The 21,620-nt window shown below is 43.4% G+C and overlaps 2 protein-coding genes across 3 annotated transcripts in view; one reads left to right on the top strand and one right to left on the bottom strand.

Annotated features, from left to right (window-relative positions):
* Positions 1-17,843, top strand: part of MNS1 (meiosis specific nuclear structural 1) — a 61,478-nt gene extending 43,635 nt beyond the window's left edge. Inside the window, exons 6-10 of the mRNA XM_077472854.1 lie at positions 2,734-2,950; positions 4,410-4,517; positions 8,763-9,020; positions 11,779-11,904; positions 14,994-17,843. Of these exons, the coding sequence (XP_077328980.1) occupies positions 2,734-2,950; positions 4,410-4,517; positions 8,763-9,020; positions 11,779-11,904; positions 14,994-15,101 (817 nt within the window). The 3' untranslated portion in view covers positions 15,102-17,843. The remainder of the gene's footprint in view (positions 1-2,733; positions 2,951-4,409; positions 4,518-8,762; positions 9,021-11,778; positions 11,905-14,993) is intronic.
* Positions 17,844-20,798: 2,955 nt separating this feature from the next.
* TEX9 (testis expressed 9) overlaps positions 20,799-21,620 on the bottom strand; it is a 138,528-nt gene continuing 137,706 nt past the window's right edge. For both annotated transcript variants that reach the window (XM_077473878.1, XM_077473879.1), the window contains one exon: positions 20,799-21,064. In XM_077473878.1, coding sequence (XP_077330004.1) covers positions 20,987-21,064 — 78 coding nt within the window. In that variant the 3' untranslated portion in view covers positions 20,799-20,986. The remainder of the gene's footprint in view (positions 21,065-21,620) is intronic.

Raw genomic sequence — 21,620 nt, 5'->3', positions numbered from 1 at the left:
TTTACCCATAAAAACTTGCTAAAAATAGTGTTCTATAGCAACAAACATACATTTCACATTAACCACTTGCAGACCACTCAGCGTACATTTACTGTGGCAGGGGGCTGCTCTGTACCAGTGATCTGACACTCCCGGACCTGGGGCGCGTGTCGCCAGCGACCCACTTCCACTGTGATTATACACAGTGGGAGCCTAGTGGCGGGTACTCTGTCCGCCGGTGCCCGACGATGACACAAGCAAGGCAGATTGTCGTTCTGTCAGAGGGGAAGGTTTTGATCCTGTGTTTCGGCTAAGTAGGAACACAAATCTTTGCCTTTTACTTGTCTCCCCCTCACCCTGCCTCCTTCTTCCTCTTTTTGAAACGACTAAGTAATAATTCTTTTTTATTGTAATTTGTTTCCATGTGGACACTGCAAGTAAGACAGGGAGAATATTGAATATGAGCGATTTACCTCAGTAGAACCTGCTCTTTCGTCTAGTGTTCTAGCAATTGTTGAGATGTAAATTGTATTTCTCTTCTTTACCCCCATTGAACACTATGTCTTCTCTATATTGATTACCCTATTAAGGGAATTTGTACCCATGTGTCTATCAACTATTCCCCCTTGTTGGGGTTCTGTTTTGTTAAATACATGAAAAACTTAATAAGATTGGAATCTAAAAAAAATGCAAGAAATTAATCAATTCAAATCAATTCAGACAACATGCCAAAGACTGAAGCTGAAAACAAAATTAGTTTACCTGGTTAAATTGAGTATTGTATTTACTGAAAGAAACATAATAAAAAAAAAAAAAAGCAAAAGCTTAAAGTGGAGTTCCACCAAAAAGTGGAACTTCCGCTGATCTGCTTCTTCCTCCCCTCTGGTGCCACATTAGGCACCTTTCGGGGGGGGGGGGGGGCAGGTACCCTTCACCACTTCCCGGAGGCGGCGCCGTCTCTCGGAAGTTCGGCCCCCCTCCTCCTTCCCCTGCTGCCAGGCCAATTAGAAAGCGTAGTGTGCTTCGCTGTAGGGAACTGCTGACTTTAGTTTATTTTTCCCCAGGCGGAACACCGTTTTAACACTTCTCAAGGGAATTACCAATGGCAATATTAAGAATCAAAAATAAACCTCTTTTTTTTTTTTCTTTCTTTTTTTTTTGATCCAGGGAACTAATACAGAAAATATGGGGTGGAATTTATTTTTTATTTTTTTTGTCACAGTAACCCTGGTTTTTACTTAACAGTCTTTCCTTTAAAATCCAAACTGATGAAGTTTGTGAAAGGTTGACGTTCATGAAGATGTGTTTTTCTTCAGCCTAAATAACTTAGCAGCAAACTGTGGTTTGCAGTACAGCACCATATGCAGGAAAGTGGGTTGATAGCCCATTGGAAATAAATTGATGTGAATTAGTGTAGAACAAGCGTGAATGAACTCTTCAAAACACATTAGTCACATGTTATAAAACCCACAGATTTGAAAGTTATCGTGATTGCCATAACTTAAAGCGGAGGTCCACCCTACAGTGGAGCTTCCGCTCATCGGAACCCTCCCCCCCTCCGGCGCCACAATTGGCACCTTTCAGGGGGGAGGGGGGTGCAGATACCTGTACAGTACAGGTATCTGCACCCACTTCCTGGATAGCTCTCTGCGGAAAGGGGCGTAGATTACGCCCCTTTCCGCAAGTGCCCGCCCCTTTCCGCAAGTGCCCCGCTGCCTGCTGGGAAACACACAGATCCCAGAGGCAGCGGGGACCGTCCTTATTGCGCAGCGCGACTCGCGCATGCGCAGTAGGGAACCGGGAAATGAAGCCGAAAGGCTCCATTTCCTGATTCCCATACCCAAGATGGCGGCGGCAGCACCCGAGAGACGATCTAGAGATCGGCTTCGGGTGCCGACATCGCGGGTGCGCTGGACAGGTAAATGTCACTATTTTAAAAGTCAGCAGCTGCAGTATTTGTAGCTGCTGGCTTTAAAAAAAAAAAAAAAAAAAACGTGGAGTCCCGGCGGACTCCCGCTTTAAAGCTGAACTCAAACTCTGAAAACAAAGTCCTTCCTTGCAGTGTAGCTCTGCCTGCTATTCGTTTATGCCTAGGGCAATGTTTCTCAACTCCAGTCCTCAAGGTGTCCCAACAGGTCATGTTTTCAGGATTTCCCTCAGATGAAATGGAATGGCAAGCCTGAAAACATGACCTGTTGGGCCCCCTTGAGGACTGGAGTTGAGAAACACTGGTCTAGGAGACCAGGTTCAGCAGTTTGCCTTACCTGCTCCTTCACTCCTGCAAGCCCCTCTTTGCTGCTTGACGCTTTTGCAGTGTCTCTTCTCCCCTGCTCTTCAGTGGTCCAGGGTGCTTTTAAAAGATGAAGACAGATGCAGGGACCATGACATATGAGGCCTCCGAGGGGCTGTCCACTGCCAGAGTGCAGGGAAACTCCGGGGGAGCAGGTGATCAGGTATGCAAAATTATTTCTCCAACCCTTCCATTAAATAACTGGTTACCCTTGCAGTGCAGGCGCAGCCCCATTGCAAGGAAGGGCTTTTTATTTTTCCAGAGTTCAGCTTTAAAGCTTGATTTCAAAGCTAGGAGTCATACAGTGCTAAAAACATTGCATTCATGTTCCATATTTCATAGCCCAGCTGCACTTTCTCTGCTTTCATAAATTGGCATAAAATTGCATTGCATATATTAACAAGTTAACATTGATTTATTGCTAAATGACCAGCATCTCAATGGTGACTTATTTGTTATATCAGGGAAAGACAGTTAAAGCTGGAAAAAACGACTGCTACTAAGAGATACATCGAAGAATTTAAGGAACAGCAGAAGACTTGGAGAAAAATGGAAAAAGAGAAAATGGAGGCAGAAAATCTGAGAATTCTGTCATTTGCAAATATGCAGCAGAGAAGAGAAGAAGATCGCATGGTCCAGATCAGGGAGCGGGAGGAGAAGAAGAGAGCTATCCAGGACTTGGTACTAATTTCTGACACAAAACCATTTAACAATGCACAATGAAGGGAATTTATCAAAACTGGAGCAGCCAGAATCTGGAGCAGCTGTGCATGAAAACCAATCAGCTTCTATCTTCAACTTGTTCAGTTAAGCTTTGAAAGTGAAAGATCAAGGCTGATTGGTTGTCATGCATAGCTGCTCCAGATTCTGACTGCTTTTATTTTTTATAAATTCCTATGAATGTATAGCTACCAAGCACAGACAAGCAGTTTAGAATTCACCAAAATTGCACTGGAATTTTGCTGTTATCAGAAAGTAGAAACCTCCTTCCAATGGGATTTATTATTTCAGAATACATGGTTTATTTAAGATGTCATTAGAAGAGATTTGTCAAATAAATAAGCCAGAGGTTTCCAAACTAATATAGAATTCAGAATATGCACACTAGGGGCATGGGGCACAACTTGATGTTTAAATTCAGCCAAAACTAAGGATTTAGCCTGTTTTTTTTTTTTTTAGCTCTTTGTACTCCTGCTGGAGAGTAGACTGTGACCATAATCACTAAGATGGAAAACCTAGGAGAATCTTATCTAACCCTCGAAATATACAGGCAGTCACTGCTTGCATAATGGTGCAGTAACTTTTCTAGTGCTGTTGTGCACAAGTGGTAAAGTAGGTACTTCACTTACCTTAAAGAGGAAGTAAACCCTTGAAAATGAAAAGCATAATGCATTATGTGACACTTACCTGCAAATGAATCCACCGCTGTCCCCTGTGCAGGCTGCGTCCATCTTCGCCCCTCTTCCTCCTGTGACTGGCCGGAGCTGCGTGATGTCACTCTCGCGCATGTGCGTGGGAACCGTCAGTGACTGCAGATGCTGGGGGAAGAAACGTCAGGGAGGTCTGTTTCTTCACAGCGCATGTGCGCCGATTACATCATTGGCGCGCTACAAGTGAAATATCTCCTAAACGGAGCACATTTAGGAGATATTTCCACTACCTATTAAGCCTTTTTCTAGGCTTACCTATAATTAAGTCACTAGGGAGGGTTTACAACCACTTTAAACTAGTAGTAAATTCAAGAAAAATAAAATGTGGTCCCCCTGCAGGTTTAAGTTATAATGTACTAGTATGCACTGCATATTAGAAACTTATTACAGATTTGCCTGTCATAATATGCTCCCCCTTACTTCTGTGTTGCCAATCCTGTGGATCATGGGCGCTTTAAGTTTGGCTTGGTCATCATTCTGGATATTTGCTTCTTTAGCCATTTAATAAGGCTGGGCCACGATGGCATCCCTCCTGCACAAACGCACGGGAGATCACCGCACAGGTAATGCACGCTGAGCTGTACATGCGTGGCACAGTGTACATTACAGCTGACAGGCAGGGAAAGCATTTATAACAATAAACCAATATTTTATCAATTCATATTTGTGTATTTATTGTAAAATAAACATTTACTGTATTTCATTAACAGCTCATGGAGCATATTCATAGAGAACAACAGCAGAGAGATGAACTCGACCAAATGCGAGAAGAGTTATACCTGGAAGAACAAGCCGAGCAGGCCAGACAGCGTGAAATCGTAAGTGACAGGAATGCCCCCTTTCTGTAAGTCATGCTTGTAAAACTTTCCTAAAGGTGTTTAAAGTTAGATCAGACCACCATCAATCTATCTGTGGGACACAGCAGACATCCTTGGCCCCAATTGTTGGGGGGGAAAATGTTTGCAGTTTTTTTTTTAGACTTTTGCTTACCCTTTTTTTCTCATCTCTGTGAAGAAATAATTGTAATATTAGGGTATCTTATTTAATGCCTGCTGGCAATTTACAAATGTGTAATTTGAGGTAAATATTCAGTCATCAGATTGCTTCATAGAATTTGAAATGTCTTTAAATGTTTATGGACCTATTTTACTGTGCTGCATTGTTCAATTTGTTAAATTTGTTCAAGAATGCATTGATTTTTGGTTTCTTGATCATTTATTTATTTAACAGATATCTGCTACATTTAAAGAACTTGCCTGGTGAGCAACCCATTTCAGATTTGCAAGATTAGTCAGGCCTAATAGGGGATTAAAGCATTTATTGTTCAGGGATGTTTGCTTTGAGGGAGGTAATACATAGTAAGAGGATAGTGCAAATGCTGCCTTTATGCCTGGTAACAAGACCGTGTCTTGTGTATCTTCTAACGTGTTCAGTTTACTTCCCAGTAACCGTTCTTCACCATAATCGTCCCGCTTTTTATCCACCTTGTTTTCTGGTGGAAAAAATCTTTGCACTTCAATACCCATGTGCTGCAAGGAATGTCGCACCCTGTGCCAAAGTTTATTTTTCTTGTTTAAGCAACTGCTGGGGGGGGGGGGGGGATTGAGACTAAGTTAAGAAAGGGGGGAAGTGAATTCTAATGTAGAAATTTTTCCCCCTGGGTTCCCCTACACCTAGTTTAGTTACCAGTGGATTCTGGTTGAGAGAACCACCAACTGGCTTCTTCAGGTGGACCATAAACACATACTTTTTAACAGAATAAACTTAATTTCCTACTACACTTTTTAAAGGAAGGAAAATGTGTTAAAGCATGGATCAAGAAGCACTAATGATTACTGACCCTGACCACAGAGGCTATAAGCATGGTCCTGCACCTTCCCCTGCAGAATCTCTATGTAGTCTTCCAGTGGCTTATGGTCCTCTGAGCTGCCAAGACCCTGATGCTTGATGCACGAACCCGTAGTCTTCTGTTATTACTCCCAAACTTAAGGAGACTGTCTCGGCTTTTATTGACGCAGTAAGCACCATCCCTGTTGCCTATTACCAGTGCTGCCTGCAGTTTATGATCCTTTAGTGCTCCTAAGACCACCTAAATATTTTTTTGAGTCTTCAAAAATATTGGCAAGCTCTTTTTACCTCCCAAACCTTCACCAGCCTTGTATCTGTTTAAGAAGAACTTTGTTAAACACCATCTCCCCTTCTGTAAGTCCAGCAGTATCCTATCCTAACAAAGCATCTACCATTACCATAGAGCACAGGTGGCAAACACAAGGCCCACGGACCTAATACGGCCCGTCAGGCCATGTCGTGTGGCCTGCACAGCAGCCACCGGATGCCACCTCGTGTAATCGCCTGCTGCTTTCCACTCTCACGGAACAGGTCTCCTTGGCAACAGGAGTAAACATGCTCTCCTGCGCTCTCCTTCTCAGTCTCCCCAGCGGCACCACGTGTGCGTGTAGCAGAGCGCATATGCTGTTGGTCTGGCAAAGCCTGTCAGTGGCAGAGATACCTGATGGCTCCGGTGGCTGTGTGGTCTAATATACATCCAGCTACTGCATCTTGAGGGCGGGCTTTTGAGGACTTAGTGGCCATGAAAGCATTCTTGCAAATGCCATCAGGTAGGAGAGAGTACAGATGTGAAGTTTGCTGTGAAAGGGGGGAGGAGGGTTTTGGGGGTGGGGGGGTGGGGGCAAAGTGCTGGGTGCAGAGATCAGAACCCAGAAGGAGGGGTTGAAATGAGATGTTACAGCGCACCCCTGAACCCATGCGCTCTGTACGTAGCGCACCCCTGAACCCCTGCGCTCTGTACGTAGCGCACCCCTGAACCCCTGCGCTCTGTACGTAGAGCACCCCTGAACCCCTGCGCTCTGTACGTAGAGCACCCCTGAACCCCTGCGCTCTGTACGTAGAGCACCCCTGAACCCCTGCGCTCTGTACGTAGAGCACCCCTGAACCCCTGCGCTCTGTACGTAGAGAACCCTTGCGCTCTGTACATAGAGAACCCCTGCGTTCTGTACGTAGCACACCCCTGAACCCTGCTCTCTGTATGTAGCATAATCCTGACATAATCCTGAACCCCTGCACACCATACGTAGCGCACACCTGAATCCGTGCTCTCTGTATGTATCATGGTTCAACACTGCTCTCTATACGTAGCATAATCCTGAACTCTGCACTCTGTACGTTGTGCTACCCAGATACAACCGACTCTTTGAGGGCAATCGCACTGCTGATGCGGTCCGCGTTGAAATTGAGTTTGACACCCCTGCCATAGTGGATGCGCCTATCCCTAAGGACCCCACTGAAAGTGACATTAGACCCTTTCCAGAACTCTGTTCTCACTGGCAGCTCAGTACTGCAACCTGTCTTGGCCATGACCTAATCTGTCAAACTCTAGCTGACTGGTCTAAGCCTATTAGAAGGAAACAAATCGCGATGGCAGCGGATCCCTTTGGTGACCTAGTGTTTGGAATTCTTGCCCACAGCTTTAAACTTCATTGTTGACAGGTTGTTAGAGGTCTCTCACCTTACAGTATGAGCCTTCTGTCAGTGAATATAAGAACACTTTAGCTAAAGTGTCTGCATAGGCCACATGCAAATAGCACTTGCTACATATGCTCTTTAAAGTACAACTTCTGTTAGGGCCCACCCTAGGTGCCCTTATTAGGGATGTTACCAGTGGCAAGAACACCCATCTTCCCCAGCAAAATAGGCCTAGGGATAAGTCTGGAAAAGCCCAATCCTCAATGGAGGCCAAGGAGAGTCCTCTTCATTACTCCCAGTCCTCAACTTAAAAAGCCAAACCACCCAGCCTGCCTGCTACTCCTGGACTTCAAAGTCCAAGAGTTCCAAGTCCCTCAAACCTTCAGATCAGTCTTCCTCAGAATTAGAGGGTGCCCCCACTTCTCCAGAGTGAGAGGACATCTCTTAACCTTCGCAGACACTTGTACATATAGTATCTCAAATTCTTGGGTGTCAGGGGTGGTTTCTAGGGGCAACCAGCTAGAACCCCTGCCCAGGTTAATTTCCTCCAACCCGCTTGTTTCAACACACAGATTAGCAGATCTCTGTGTAGCCCTGCTGGGTCTTCTGGAGCAGGGCATCTTTGCCCTATTCCTTGTGACACAGCTGTTCTGGGAGTTCCACTCAAACCTTTTCAGTTTCCACCACATATTGAATTTTAAGGCTCTAAGTGTCTTCATTCAGGCCCCGAAATTCTGTATGAAATCCACCAGGTCTGTCATAGCTCCATTCATCAGGAAGACTTTCTGGCCCATGTGGACCTCATGGATGCATATCTCCATATCACTATTTTTCCAGCACATCAGCAATTCCTTTGCTGTGGGCCCTATGCACTTCCATTTTGTGGCTATTTGGCCTGTCCTCTGCTCCACAGGTACTCCGATAAGCCTTTGGTTTCCTTACTGCACTCTTAAAACTTTACCATTTTGAGATATCTGGACAACCTCCTGCTCAGGGAATAGTCTGCATGGGTTTTGGCAAACTCCTGTCCAGACCTTACAGGGGTTTGGCTTTGTTCCTGAATCTTGAGACGTCAGCATGGAAATATCTGTGTCTAATCCTAGACACAGCTCAAGAGTTTTTAACAGTGCAAAAATGGGCAAATAACAAATTTCATTGTTGGGGTTAACATACACTTTTAAATTAGATTTATTGAATGTGACTATTATACAGTCGTTTATCCAGCCAGACAGTGGAGCTCTAGGCTCCTTTCATTGCTTCCTCCACCTACCACATGTGAAAAAGGGTGAAATGTACACACAGAACTGGGTAAGTTACCACAATGAAACCTTAACCAGACTGCTCAGTGTGGCATTTACATGCCAGATATCTGCGTCTGAATGGGAGCTGAGACTTCTGTGGTGTCTCTTTTGCTAACCTGAAGCAATTTCGGATTCTTTTGTCATCTATTAAACTTTTGTAAAGCAAAGATTACCTGCATATATTAAATAAAATAAGAATTAAAATAACGGAAAACCACTATAGTTTTTTTTTTACGCAAACCAACAGTTCCTGATTACCGTTTGCTTAACGTTTTGTAGGAAGAGTTGGAAAAGAAAATTCGCCAGCGACTTGAGTTGCAGCGAACCTTTGAAGAACAAATGGCTTTCAAGCAAATTGTTCAACAAGCAGCAAAAGAGGAAGAGGAGGCTTTCAGACAGGCAATGCTTGCAAAGTTTGCTGAAGATGACAGGATTGAGCAGATGAATGCCCAGAAGAGAAGGATGAAACAATTGGAGCACAAAAGAGCAGTGGAGAAACTGCTTGAGGATCGGCGCCAACAGTTCATTGCTGATAAGGTGACAAAACATACTTTAATTTATTCACTGCAGAATTTATTTCTAAAAATAATGGACTACATCTCCCTTTTCTTATACAAAAACTCTACACACTAAATATTGATTGACACTTTGTGGTAGGAAACTTGCTGATATGAAATAAGCAGGAAATAGCAAACTTAGATGCTGAGGATGTATTTGGAATGAGTTCTAGTTCTACAGCCATTAACAAACTATAAGATAAGACAATCTTTGTCAACCTTTTTTAAACATGGATAAATCCTTGAATTAACTTTCCGGCCTCAAGGAAGCCTTACTAATAATTACTATATCTGCTGCTCATGGTACTGTTTTGGACCCGAACTAGAAAAGCTCGGTATTGTTTCTGCCCCCCTGGCCAAATTAATCCTTAATATTAAAGTGTGCACACTCTTGAAGTCAGACACTGACACGTAGTTCAGTATATAGATACTTCTCCTCCTTTTTATTTCCTGAACTCCGGCTGATATACAATGAGCCGAATATCTTACTATCAAATCAAAAATTAGATAAAAGACAGCGTGTACAAACCACAAATTATACATATTCATTATTGTGACAAAGGATAAGCTTTTTAGCTGGGTCATGTCTTAAAAAGGTAACAGCAAACTATGGTAGCTAAAATAGAGTTTTGTTCCCAGCCCCCTTCCTCTTGGTTGTACTGTCACGGTGGCCGAGAAGGGGCACAATTCTTCTCTTTGACGTTGCTCTCTTTCTATAACTCTTGCAGTTTCACATGAAGGGAGAAGCTGGCAGACATCTTAATTATGATCAAATGAGTATGATTAAGGTTGATAACTAATAATGAAAGAAAAGCACTTATATCTATATAATCACATCCATTACAGTACATTAGTGTGATGGTCACTCGGGAGAATGCTCCTTATGTTTATGGTCCTTGGGATGAATACCCCCCCACCCAGTACAGTTTGTTAAATAGATCAGTGCAGCCAGTGGTTCCTCATCTGAGAGGCAGAAGTTGCTCATTGTTCAGGGAACCCCTAGAACCTGCTGGAGGAACCCTAGGGTTCCACGGCATCCTGGTTGAGAAAGGCTGATATAAGATATGATTACGGAGTTCAGCCCTGGAAAGTACCCAACAAATTAAAGTTGTTATAATGTAAAACAGTCTGCATTGGGTCTTAGATGCTCTTGTATATGACTGAAAGCATTAAGACTTTACCTGTGGTTCAGCTTCAAGAATTGCATTCGTTTGATGGGTACTTTTCATTGGTCAGTAACTTTGTATAGTGATCTGCAAGGGCTACATCCAATTAGCGCTTTATCTAATGGAAACTACTAATGTGGTAAACCTTTAAAGAGGAAGTAAACCCATCAGGGTTTACTTCCTCTTTCATTCCCTGCAAAGGCAAAGCATAATGGACTACTATGCATCGCATAGTAGTCCATTATGTGTCACTTACCTGACACAGGAGCCAGCGAAGTCACCGCTGTCCCCTGTAGTCCGGCGCATCCATCTTCTCGGTGGGGTCTCGCAGCTCCGCCGCTGTCATTCGGTGAAGCCGCGATGACGTCACTCCCGCGCAGGTGCATGAGAGCCGACACGCGTGGCATCTTCGTCGTTGGCGATGCCACGCTTAGTGCACCTGCGTGCCGCTGTCTACGGCGCATGCGCCGTAGACAGTGGTGCCTGTCTTCGGGCAAGTATCTCCTAAACCGTATAGGTTTAGGAGATATTTCTTGGACCTACAGGTAAGCCTTAATCTAGGCTTACCTGTAGGTCAAAGTGTGTTGTAAGGGTTTACAACCACTTTAATTCCATAATGGTCTCTACCAAGTCTTCTTTCAAAATAGAATGTTTTCGTGCATAACACAAACTATATCATGTGACATAGTAATAGGCAACACCTCTAAATAACAGACTTTTTTTTGTATTGCGACCAGAAATTTGAGTAGAACTAAAAGCAAACCTTTTTTTTTTTTTTTTTTTTCCACTTTGCATAGAGTAAGGCAATATTACAATTCCTGTTCAAGTATTTTGCCACTTGTGCCCATTTTTGGAAAATTTCCTCTACTTTCTGTTTAATAGCAAAAACAGGAAGTGAGAAGAAATCCTTCCAAAGTGAGGGAATCCCTGGCTGTCACTAGAACTTGTGTCCCCATTGGAAGATTATCCCTCTATTCCTGTTCTGGTGTAAGCACTACATTTAGAATTTTCTTTCACTTTCATTCTCGGTGAAAATGGTAAACAGGACAAATGGGGAGAGTGAATCTTCTTAATGGGGCAATAAACAGCAATAAATACCTGAAAAGATGTTCTAATCCCTTGCTACAGACAAGTTTTGCCTTTTGTCATACTTTAAGAATGAGAGATTAAACCTGCACTGGTTATAATTTTGTGCATTGGTATGAAATGGGCTAAACGACTAAAGATGCCCATACACATGATACTTATTGCCGACAGTGACACTGTTGCATAGATTGCACTTAAACTTTAAAGAAGCTATAGGGCCTATATTGTCTAATAATCAGTCCTCTGATATTACATGACTGATGATTATATCACCATTTTTACTATCCTCCGTTCACTCCAGGTTTCCAGTTTCAAGACCAAATATTAGGATATTTCAGATTTATCCAAAAGCGAGTATGATCCAATGTGTAAATCTGCTGTTATAATGGCCAGCTTTAGAATAAAATCTTGACGCAGCTTATTATCTAATAAAAAAAATATTACTTAAGAAACATACAATATATACTAATATTTAACTGTGTGCAGGAACGTGAGCTCCTGGAAAGACAGGAGGAAGAGAAGAGGGAAGCATTTCGCCGGTCTATCATTGAGGAGGAGAGACAGAAACTTCTTAAGCAACATGCCACCCAGTTACTGGGCTACCTTCCCAAAGTAAGTGCCTGTTTTTTATGGTACTGTCTGTACCAGGGGTGATCAAGCCCTTTCACGTATAAGCCACAAATACCAGCATGCTATTCTCGTCTAATATAAATTTGCCACTGTTATCTGTCATCCAAAAAGTTTTTTTTCCTTTTTTTTTTTTTATCAATAAAATATTAGTAGTTTTGGGCATCTCTTAAATGTATTTTAAGCATACTATTGGAGTTTGATAGATATAGAGATAGTATATATCAGGGGTCTCCAAACTTTCTAAAGAAAGGGTCAGTTTACTGTCTTTCAGACATTAGAGGGACTGGACTGTGCCCAGTGGGAATAAACCATGCCAAATTTTTGGTGTTAGGGGGAGAAATAGTTGGTGTCCTTGGAAGCAATAGTGCCCCATTTTTGTTGTCCGTAGAAGGAATTATGCCCCATTGTTTGTGTCAGTGGAAGGAATAGCCCTCCATTGTTGGTGTCAGTGGCAAGAATAATTCCTCCAGGGCCGGAAAAAGGTAAGGAAAGGGCCACAGTTTGGAGACTACTGGTCTATATGTTTCACATTGGGAGTGCAGTGAAGTTTACCATTGTTCTACCATAGGAAAAATATTTTCTCTTTCAATCATTGACAGAGCGCTTCCTTATGCAGAAACATAGGGTTATACCGCCCGATACAGGAGTAGGGCACTAGGCATAAAAGGACTTGGCTACGTCTATGGACAGTCCTAGGTGGTATACACCCCCCCCCCCCCCCCTCTGCTATGGGCCTTCAGTTTTTTTATGCCTAGTTAGGAGTAAGGACCTAGTTCCCCGCTGGGATCTCTAGTCATGGCCATTTTTTATTTGTTGTTTTTCTTTTCTGCTGGATTTTTTTTCCAGTGAGACCTACAACTGCCAGCCTGGACACCTGATCCAGTGGTCTCCCCAGTCTGGCCAGCAAGCGTGTGCAAACCGCAGCTATGCTCTAGGTCGGCTGCGACATAGCCTTACTGGATGGGGGCTGGCCCTGTGAGTTAAACGTGTCGCATGCGACCAGGTCTTGGCCCGAGTCGCAGCATCCCTCATGGCCGACAGCTCCCCCACTTCGATGGCGAGGAGGTTCTGTCTGGAACGGTGCCCACCCAGTTCCTGGTATATTGAGTACTTATCCCCTCTCTCCCCTGGGTGGGATTACGCTGGACACTGGCCTCTCCCTGGGTCGGTCGGTACTGCGGGTTCCCCTCTGTCTCCTGCATCCTATCTTCCTGGGGTAGATGGTCCCTGGAGGTCCCCTGGTAGCCCCCCTTACCACCCCCCATATGGGGTAGTGTAGTGCTGTGGTTGATCCTGGCGGATGGTGTACAGTACTGGTGGGCAGGAGGTGCGCACTGCCGGATGCTCTGCTTATCGGGGGGAGGAAGGCACTGGGCGCCCACCGGTGTCTGGTGTCCGGCTCCCCAGTTCTTCAGGTGGCTTTCTTGGCGGGCTACAGGGATCCCTCCTGGCTGCTTGGTAGCCTTGTGAGCGTAGCCGGTGGCCATTTTGCCATAGCTGGCGTCTCTTCCCCTACTGCCTGCTGACTTCCTATGGCCGGCAGCCATGTTTGTGTAGTCCGGCGGCCATGATACGGTGGATACTGTGCTCGGGTAGCGACAGCCATTGCTGTGTAGCCCAGGACGGCGTTTTTAGCAGGCGGGATCTCCTCCTTTTACCCCGGTGCTGACTCATGGGTTATCTTCTCCCTTGGACGTCGCCACATCTGAGACAGCAAGCGCTACGCTAGTGAGGTGGCGAGCCTTTTGGGGCCACTTCCTCTCTCTGCTGCAGGCTATCCTGGTGATCCGGTGCCGCTACTGGCGAGGGGGGGTGTCCCATAGCAGTGGTTGCTTTTGGTGTGGTGGGGCCCCTTCTTCCCCCTATGGAGTCTCAGGAGCATGTTTCCCCACCTGACCCCCTCTCAGAGGCTGCAGGTCCCTCCGGGTCCCAGCCATCTGTTGACACACTGACGGTGGTCCTGGAGTTATTTGTGTCCCAGGTGGAGGGAGCTATTGGGCGGTGGACTAGCAAGAAGCACCCTCCACCTTCTCCTTCATCTGTCTCGTGAGATCCTGAATCTGATTCGGTTTGGTGACTACTGGTCTATATGCTTCACATAGGGAGCATAGGGGTTTGCGGCCGAGCTCCTTGATTTTTCAGAGAGTGAGGATGATTCCTATGCCCCAGTGGCTGCGCACGAGAAGGTGCTGGTGGACGCACTGATTGCATCTGTGCGGGAAACTTTAAAAATGGAGGATACAGCTGCGGCAGAGGTTTCCGGTCCACCTTGGCACTCACAAGCCGCCTCGCACAGCGAACATGTTCATCTTATCGCTCCTATCCTATAAAGCATGGGAACGTCCAAAACATCCCTTTGCGGTCCCAAAGCGCTTTGCTGTGTGTTATTCCTTTTGAGGAGAGTCTTCTCAAGAAGTGGACAACTCCACCCGTGGTCGATTGAACAAAGCCACCGGTTGAAGACTCTCCAGCTTTTAACCACATAAAGACCAAGCCTATTTTTGAGATTTGTTGTTTACACGTTAAAAACAGTTTTTGTTGCTAGAAAATTACGTAGAACCCCCAAACATTATACTTTTATTTTTTCTAACACCCTAGAGAATAAAATGGCGGTCGTTGCAATACTTTCTGTCGCACCATATTTGCGCAGCGGTCTTACAAGCGCACTTTTTTGGGGAAAAAATACACTTTTTTTTTAATAAAAAAAAATAAGACAATTGTAAAGTTAGCCCAATTTTTTTTTATATTGTAAAAGATAATGTTACGCAGAGGAAATTGATACCCAACATGTCACGCTTCAAAATGACGCCCGCTCGGGGGGGGGGGGGGGTGTATACAAGACCAGTCACCCTATACAAGGAGAGAGAGCTGCAGTGACCGTTCTTTATTACAGAATGTTCTTGCAGAAAGGCAAAGTTTTCACACTGGATTACTATACTGATCTGGAAGAAATACACAAACCACACCAAGATTCAAATAATAATATACATGACTCTCTCTTGTTTTTAGACAATATATGCTTATCCCGGAGTTCAGCATTAACTTATTAACTTTTGTCTTATGAATTTCAGGGAATATTTAAAGGTGAAGAAGATCTCAATATGTTCGATGAAGAGTTTCGCAAGACTTTTCAGAAGAGAGGTGCAGACATGTTTGCGGATGAAGGCTGGGATTCATAAATTAAAGTATAATTAGGAGCGTGTTTTTTTTGTTTTTTTTTCAATTTTGGATGGGTTGTCCCCAGATTAGTAATAGAGGTGAATTCTTCCAATGAGGACACTAGTTCTAGTGATCTAGGGGGCCCTAAGGGATTTCTATCATTTGCAGGGATTTCATGGTTTGGCTATGGGACAGGAATTGAGGGTAAATCTCCTCAATGGGACACAGATGGCAAAAAAACTATCTGACGGGTTATAGCCTTCACTTACTCTATCCAAAATGGGGAAAAAAAAGTTTTGCCTACAGTTCTACATTTTGGGTTCTTCACTTTTCTGCCACCAGATGGCAATCTATTGCTGTATCAACCACGTGCTATTTGATTTAATTTATGGATGTATAGTTCTTGAATAAACATTTTATGTGTGGACCATTAGCTATAGCTTCCTGCAGATGTAATGTCCAATAAAATGTTTAATATGTATTTGTTTAGATTTTTTAAAGGCTACTACACATAATAAACGTAAACGTAATTCTTCTCAGTCTTCATGATACTAAATTAGTCAACATCGGTTTGCACATCCATCTTTAGTTCAGTTACGTTTACATTAGTTTTCACTATAGTTCAGTTTACATCCGTCTATCAGGGTTCTCAAACTGGAGGCCCTTCAGCTTTTGCAAAACTACAAGTCCCATCATGCCTCTGCCTGTGGGAATCATGCTTGTAACTTTCAGCCCTGCAATGCCTCGTGGGACTTGTAGTTTCGCAACAGCTGGAGGGCTGTTTCAGTTGCTGCAAAAACCAATCAGAGGTGACAGTTGTATAAACAAAATGTTTCTTGCCTAAAAACAGACATAGACGGAACATATTTAAAACAGATTTAAAAATGGACCACATCCATTTACATCTGCTCTGTTCCATTTCAAATAGATCAGGACGTTGGCTGTTCCATTTAAAAAAAATGGAACTGAATGAATGCAAATGTAAACGAATAATCATTCGTTTACATCCGTTTTGTCCTTAGAAATTAATTGTCTATTTTTCATCTGCCAATAGACAAATGGACAGACAGAACGCACATGTGAAAGGGGCCTTAGGGTTGTTTAAAAAGATGTACAAGTTATGTAATGGACCTATTGCTGATGGAAATATATAAAAGAGGTCATTATTCATAACAAGAGAGGGCAGAGGCAGAGGTGGTTTGGGCAAAGTCGATGGAGGAGGGAATGAAAAGGAAGAGGGGAGAGGCAAGAGAGGAAAAAAAGGAGGGAGGGGACCTCCCCGACTAGAGTTCAAGGAAGCTCCAGTTGAAGCCATTAGGGAGAAATTTAGAGCTCCAGGGTTGCCAGATGGTCGGAAATGTATTCATTTTGACATTGTTTGGCCTCAATTTTCTCATCTAACATAACGGAGTTGCTGTTTTTTTTTGTTTTTGTTTTTTTAGGGGAGAATTTGTGATTTTAAGGATTTTGCAATAGATTTTTTTTGCCTCTGTCAAAACATGAAGGAGAACATATTAAAGCAAATTTTGAAAAAGGCTAGGCGGTTTAAGATTTAGTAGAGCATGCTGGGACAAAAAGGAGATTGAGGAGTCTAAGCTTGGAGATCAGTTGAAAAACTTGTAGCCCAAACTGTCTTATTATAGGTAACGTCCACCATCCATTGAGAAAAGTTCCCATCTGTCAACATCCCCATAAACATAATGGTAGATATCTAGGCATCCAGTGGGCAGTTATAGAAAGTACCATGTACCAAAGAGACTTTTTATAATTGGTTTCTACTGCCAGAACATTCCAGGAGTAGAATTTGGTTGTTTCCCATTTCTGGTACCATTCTTGTGTCTGTGTAATAGGTAAGCAACCTATGTATCCATTCCTTTAAGGAGTTAGGATATTGAAATCGGGTACAAAAGCATTATTATGAGTAAGAAACATAAGGGGCTTACTGGGCAATTGTAGGTTCGCTGAGTATTTGACCGTGTCCCATATCTGCAGTGTAAATTTAGTGATAGCTTTGAAGAGGTGGCTTCTGTCAGCAGGGTTAAGGCAAAAGAGGTTGTTTATGTGGAGGGGATCACGATCAGCTGCCTTTATTGCCACCCATCCATGTTTAAAAGTTCAGTCAAAATTCTGGCCATCCCCCCACTTCGCTCAGCAGAGCCACACTTTCCATGTTTAGGTGCAGTACATCTCTGTTTTAGAGCCAGGAACCAAAAGCAAAGTTGGCCCAGTTCTCCATGAATCCAAAACCCTCCTCCTTACACCAGCTCCTCTGCTATGTGTATTGTTAGGAAAATATGCTCAAAGCATTGAGAAGCCATCTGGGAAGACTTGGGAATCTTCGGGGTCTGCCCCTCTACCATTTTAACTTCAGCAGCATTTGGCTAGCAATGCATTGTATCGCCACCATGTTAGAGTTGGCAGCATCCATTGATGTTATAAGTGGGACACTTCTGGCAGAGTTATTTATGTACGACGTATATGGAAGCCTGGGGGAGTGGGGCTGTTATTGGGATAAGACTACACCTGAAAAGGTGGTATTTTCAGTTTTCCCTCCTTTTGTGTACACCGGTATGTTCTTTCTCTTTTTGTTTTGATCCATGCAAGTTTTCTATATGTACAGGATAGGGGCATATTAAGTCTATTAAGATGTTTTGTATTATAGCTACTGTATGTACTCTATAAAAGTTATATGAATACAGTTAGATTTGCATCTTTTTGTTGGTGTTTGCTATTAAATAAGGTTTCCTTGCCAATAAAGTTTTTTCAGTGTCCCAGATTCTTTAATTCTCTGTGGGGACAACTTATGAGTTTGACATGAGCAGAAAGGAAAGGATACTACTTTATGAATTCCTAAAGTGCATACAGTGGGGCAAAAAAGTATTTAGTCTGCCACCAATTGTGCAAGTTCTCCCACTTAAAAGGACGAGAGATGCTTCTAACTGTCATCATAGGTATACCCCAAATATGAGAGTCATAATGTGGAAACAAATCACATTGTCTGTCTGATTTTTGAAAGAATTTATTTGCAAATTATAGTGGAAAATAAGTATTTTGTCAATATCAAAAGTTCATCTCAATACTTTGTTATATATCCTTTGTTGGCAATGACAGAGGTCAAACTTTTTCTGCAAGCCTTCACAAGGTTCTCACACACTGTTGCTGGTATGTTGGCCCATTCCTCCATGCAGATCTCCTCTAGAGCAGTGATGTTTTGGGGCTGTCACTGGGCAACACGGACTTTCAACTCCCTCCAAAGGTTTTCTATGGGGTTGAGATCTGGAGACTGGCTAGGCCACTCCAGGACCTTGAAATGCTTCTTACGAAGCCACTCCTTCGTTGCCTGGGCGGTGTGTTTGGGATCATTGCCATGCTGAAAGACCCAGCCACGTTTCATCTTCAATGCCCTTGCTGATGGGAGGAGGTTTGCACTCAAAATCTCACGATACATGGCCCCATTCATTCTTTCACATACATGGATCAGTTGTCCTGTTCTCTTTGCAGAGAAACGGCCCCAAAGCATGATGTTGCCACCCCCATGCTTCACAGTAGGTATGGTGTTCTTTGGTTGCAACTCGGCATTCTCTCTCTTCCAAACACGAGTTGTGTTTCTACCAAACAGTTCTACTTTGGGAGAATGTCATATGGTCAGTTGAAATCAATCCTCTTCTGGATCATCCAAATGCTCTCTAGCAAACCTCAGACGGGCCCGGACATGTACTGGCTTAAGCAGGGGGACACGTCTGGCACTGCAACATCTGAGTCCCTGGTGGCGTAGTGTGTTACTGATGGTAGCCTTTGTTATGTTGGTCCCAGCTCTCTGCAGGTCATTTACTAGGTCCCCCTGTGTGGTTCTGGGAATTTTGCTCACCGTTCTTATGATCATTTTGACCCCACAGGCTGAGATCTTGCGTGGAGCCCCAGATCAAGGGAGATTATCAGTGGTCTAGCATGTTTTCCATTTTCTAATTATTGCTCCCACAGTTGATTTCTTCACACCAAGCTGCTTGCCTATTGCAGATTCAGTCTTCCCAGCCTGGTGCAGGTCTACAATTTTGTTTCTGGTGTCCTTCGACAGCTCTTTGGTCTTTACCATAGTGGAGTTTGGAGTGTGACTGTTTTAGATTGTGGACAGGTGTCTTTTATACTGATAAGTTCAAACATGTGCCATTAATACAGGTAATGAGTGGAGGACAGGGTGCTTGCTTGTTTGTAGGTGACCAAATACTTATTTTCCACCATAATTTGCAAATAAATTCTTTCAAAAATCAGACAATGTGATTGTCTGGATTTTTTTCCACATTTTGTCTCTCATAGTTGAGGTATACCTATGACGACAATTACAGGCCTCTCTCATCTTAAGTGGGAGAACTTGCACAATTGGTGGCTGACTAAATACTTTTTTGCCCCACTGTATATACACCAGGCTCTTAAAGACCAGTATAATTTTGCATCATATTCAGCTGTTTAAGTCACATAAGGATACAGAACCCAGACAATGACCACCAGAATTCACATATATCTGAATTTTACTTTGGGTGAACTAACTACTCAAAAACACTGCTAGCTTCTACACAGCTACATGGATAGGTGTATTCTCAGCAACAACTTTGGAAGTCATACCCAGACACCTCACTGGACTGGAAGATTGCAGGGCCAGCAGGAAATGTGACCTTTAGGCACTGGATTCTGAATTGTGGCTTTTTCAGCCAAAGGGCACATTCTGTATCTAGAGGTGTGGCACAGCCTCTAGAGGAAGTGGAGTGCCTGTCCCTGAAGGATCACTTAGTGAGTAAAGCTAGTTAGCCAGAAGTACTAGGAGCTACTTTACACTTGGTAACTTTTTGGGCGTCTTTTTAAAATTCATGCAACCAACATCTTATCATTGTAAAGAACAGTTATGACTGAGGGACTGAGTGCTCATGTAATCTGTTAGGTGGAGTGCAGCGTTCTCTTTCCTGGCATTCAGCCTAAAGAAAAGCAACACTACCTGCTCCTAAAGCACCAAGTTTATTTCTGGTCTCTGGTTCTGTTCCACTACCCAACTACAGTGACCCAAAGCCACCCTCAGATCACCTAGGTGTAAGTACTTGAGGTCTTGCTGCACAGTGGGCCTTGTTACTCACTGCACATGGTGCAGTATGTCTTTTCAAAGACCAGCCTGTAGGTCCAGAAGCCAAAGATCTGCTAACGCCTTTGGCATGAAGCACTTTTGTATTTGGGTTCCTTGGTATCGGGTCTCCTTGGGTTTCGGATGCTCATAATAGCTCCTTTAGCTTTTGATGGCATCTATTCCATCTGCACTACAGATGCCCTCTTGTGCTACTATTTAGAGCTGTGCCTTTACTCTCCCCAGGTTCCTGTCTTAGTAAGGAACATGCCTTTGGGAACCATATGCTATAAAGGTATTCTGTCTATTAATCTAGGAAAATCTGCATCCTCGAATAATGCTAATCCCTAGTATTCCCTCCCCCAGGGAGGGCCTTCTAAGGTAAAGAGTCAGTTGGAACCGATTTCCAATGCTCCCTCCCCTGGCAGGGTCCTGGCTGCTGTGTGTCCTCAGGGCACTGGTACTGCTTGCTACAAACTGAGGCTTGCATGAGGGGGTTACCTTGGGTTGGCCTACATGTTTTTGTTTTTTTTATTTGCCAGTATCCAAACCTCCCAACAGTATATGATTTCCTTTGTCCCTCAATAGACTCCAAGAAAAGGATATTACAGCGAGTAAAATTTTTTTATTTTAACATACAATTCTATAGGCAAAAAAACATTATAAACTTCTTTACACTAATGGAAAAATGCATATTTTGCAGATAAATAAAAAGCTTGAAATTTTGTGTTAGAGATGCATATACTACAAAACATGCATACAGCCTTCGGCCTCGTTGCAAACAATGACAATTGCAGTCTAAGAAACTCCCCAGTCCAGGGCTTTCATGAACTCCTCCTCTGTGAATGAAAGCATCTTTGCTGCTTCAATGTGCATCTAGAAACAGTTGGGGGAAAAAATAACCGATTAGCCTCATGAGTGTATACTGAAAATATAAATTTTACTGTCATGTTAAAGTAGTAGTAAACCAAAAAAACAAATTGGGCCCCTGCAAGATAATGTCAGGAAGGTTGATTTACTAAAGGCAAATATGTTGTGCATTGTGAGTGCATTTGCTCTAGATCTGAGGGGAAGTGCTGCTGATTATTATCATCCAATCATGTTTAAGCAAAAATGCAGTTTTTTATTTTCCTTGCATGTTCCCCTCAAATCTAGAGCAACTGCACTTGCAGAGCACAGACTATTTACCTTTTAGTCAATAAACCCCATAATGTGCTAGTATGCATCGCATACTAGCAAAATATGACAGACTTAGTTTAAAAACTAAGCTCAACTTCAATCAATCATGGTAATGTCACCTCACTTCTGGCATTATTTACTGAATAAATCCTCCCCTACTTACCTTGGCACCAAATTGTTGCATTCTAGTGACCAGTCCTCATTTAACAAGTCTATAGTCAAGGCTGGACCTCATATATAGGTTTTTCTTTAA

This window comes from Lithobates pipiens, unplaced genomic scaffold (genome assembly GCF_037356315.1).
Source record: "Lithobates pipiens isolate NorthernLeopardFrog02 unplaced genomic scaffold, aLitPip1_a1.2 Scaffold_8, whole genome shotgun sequence".
NCBI lineage: Eukaryota > Metazoa > Chordata > Amphibia > Anura > Ranidae > Lithobates > Lithobates pipiens.
This window is presented reverse-complemented; position numbering and strand designations above follow the sequence as displayed.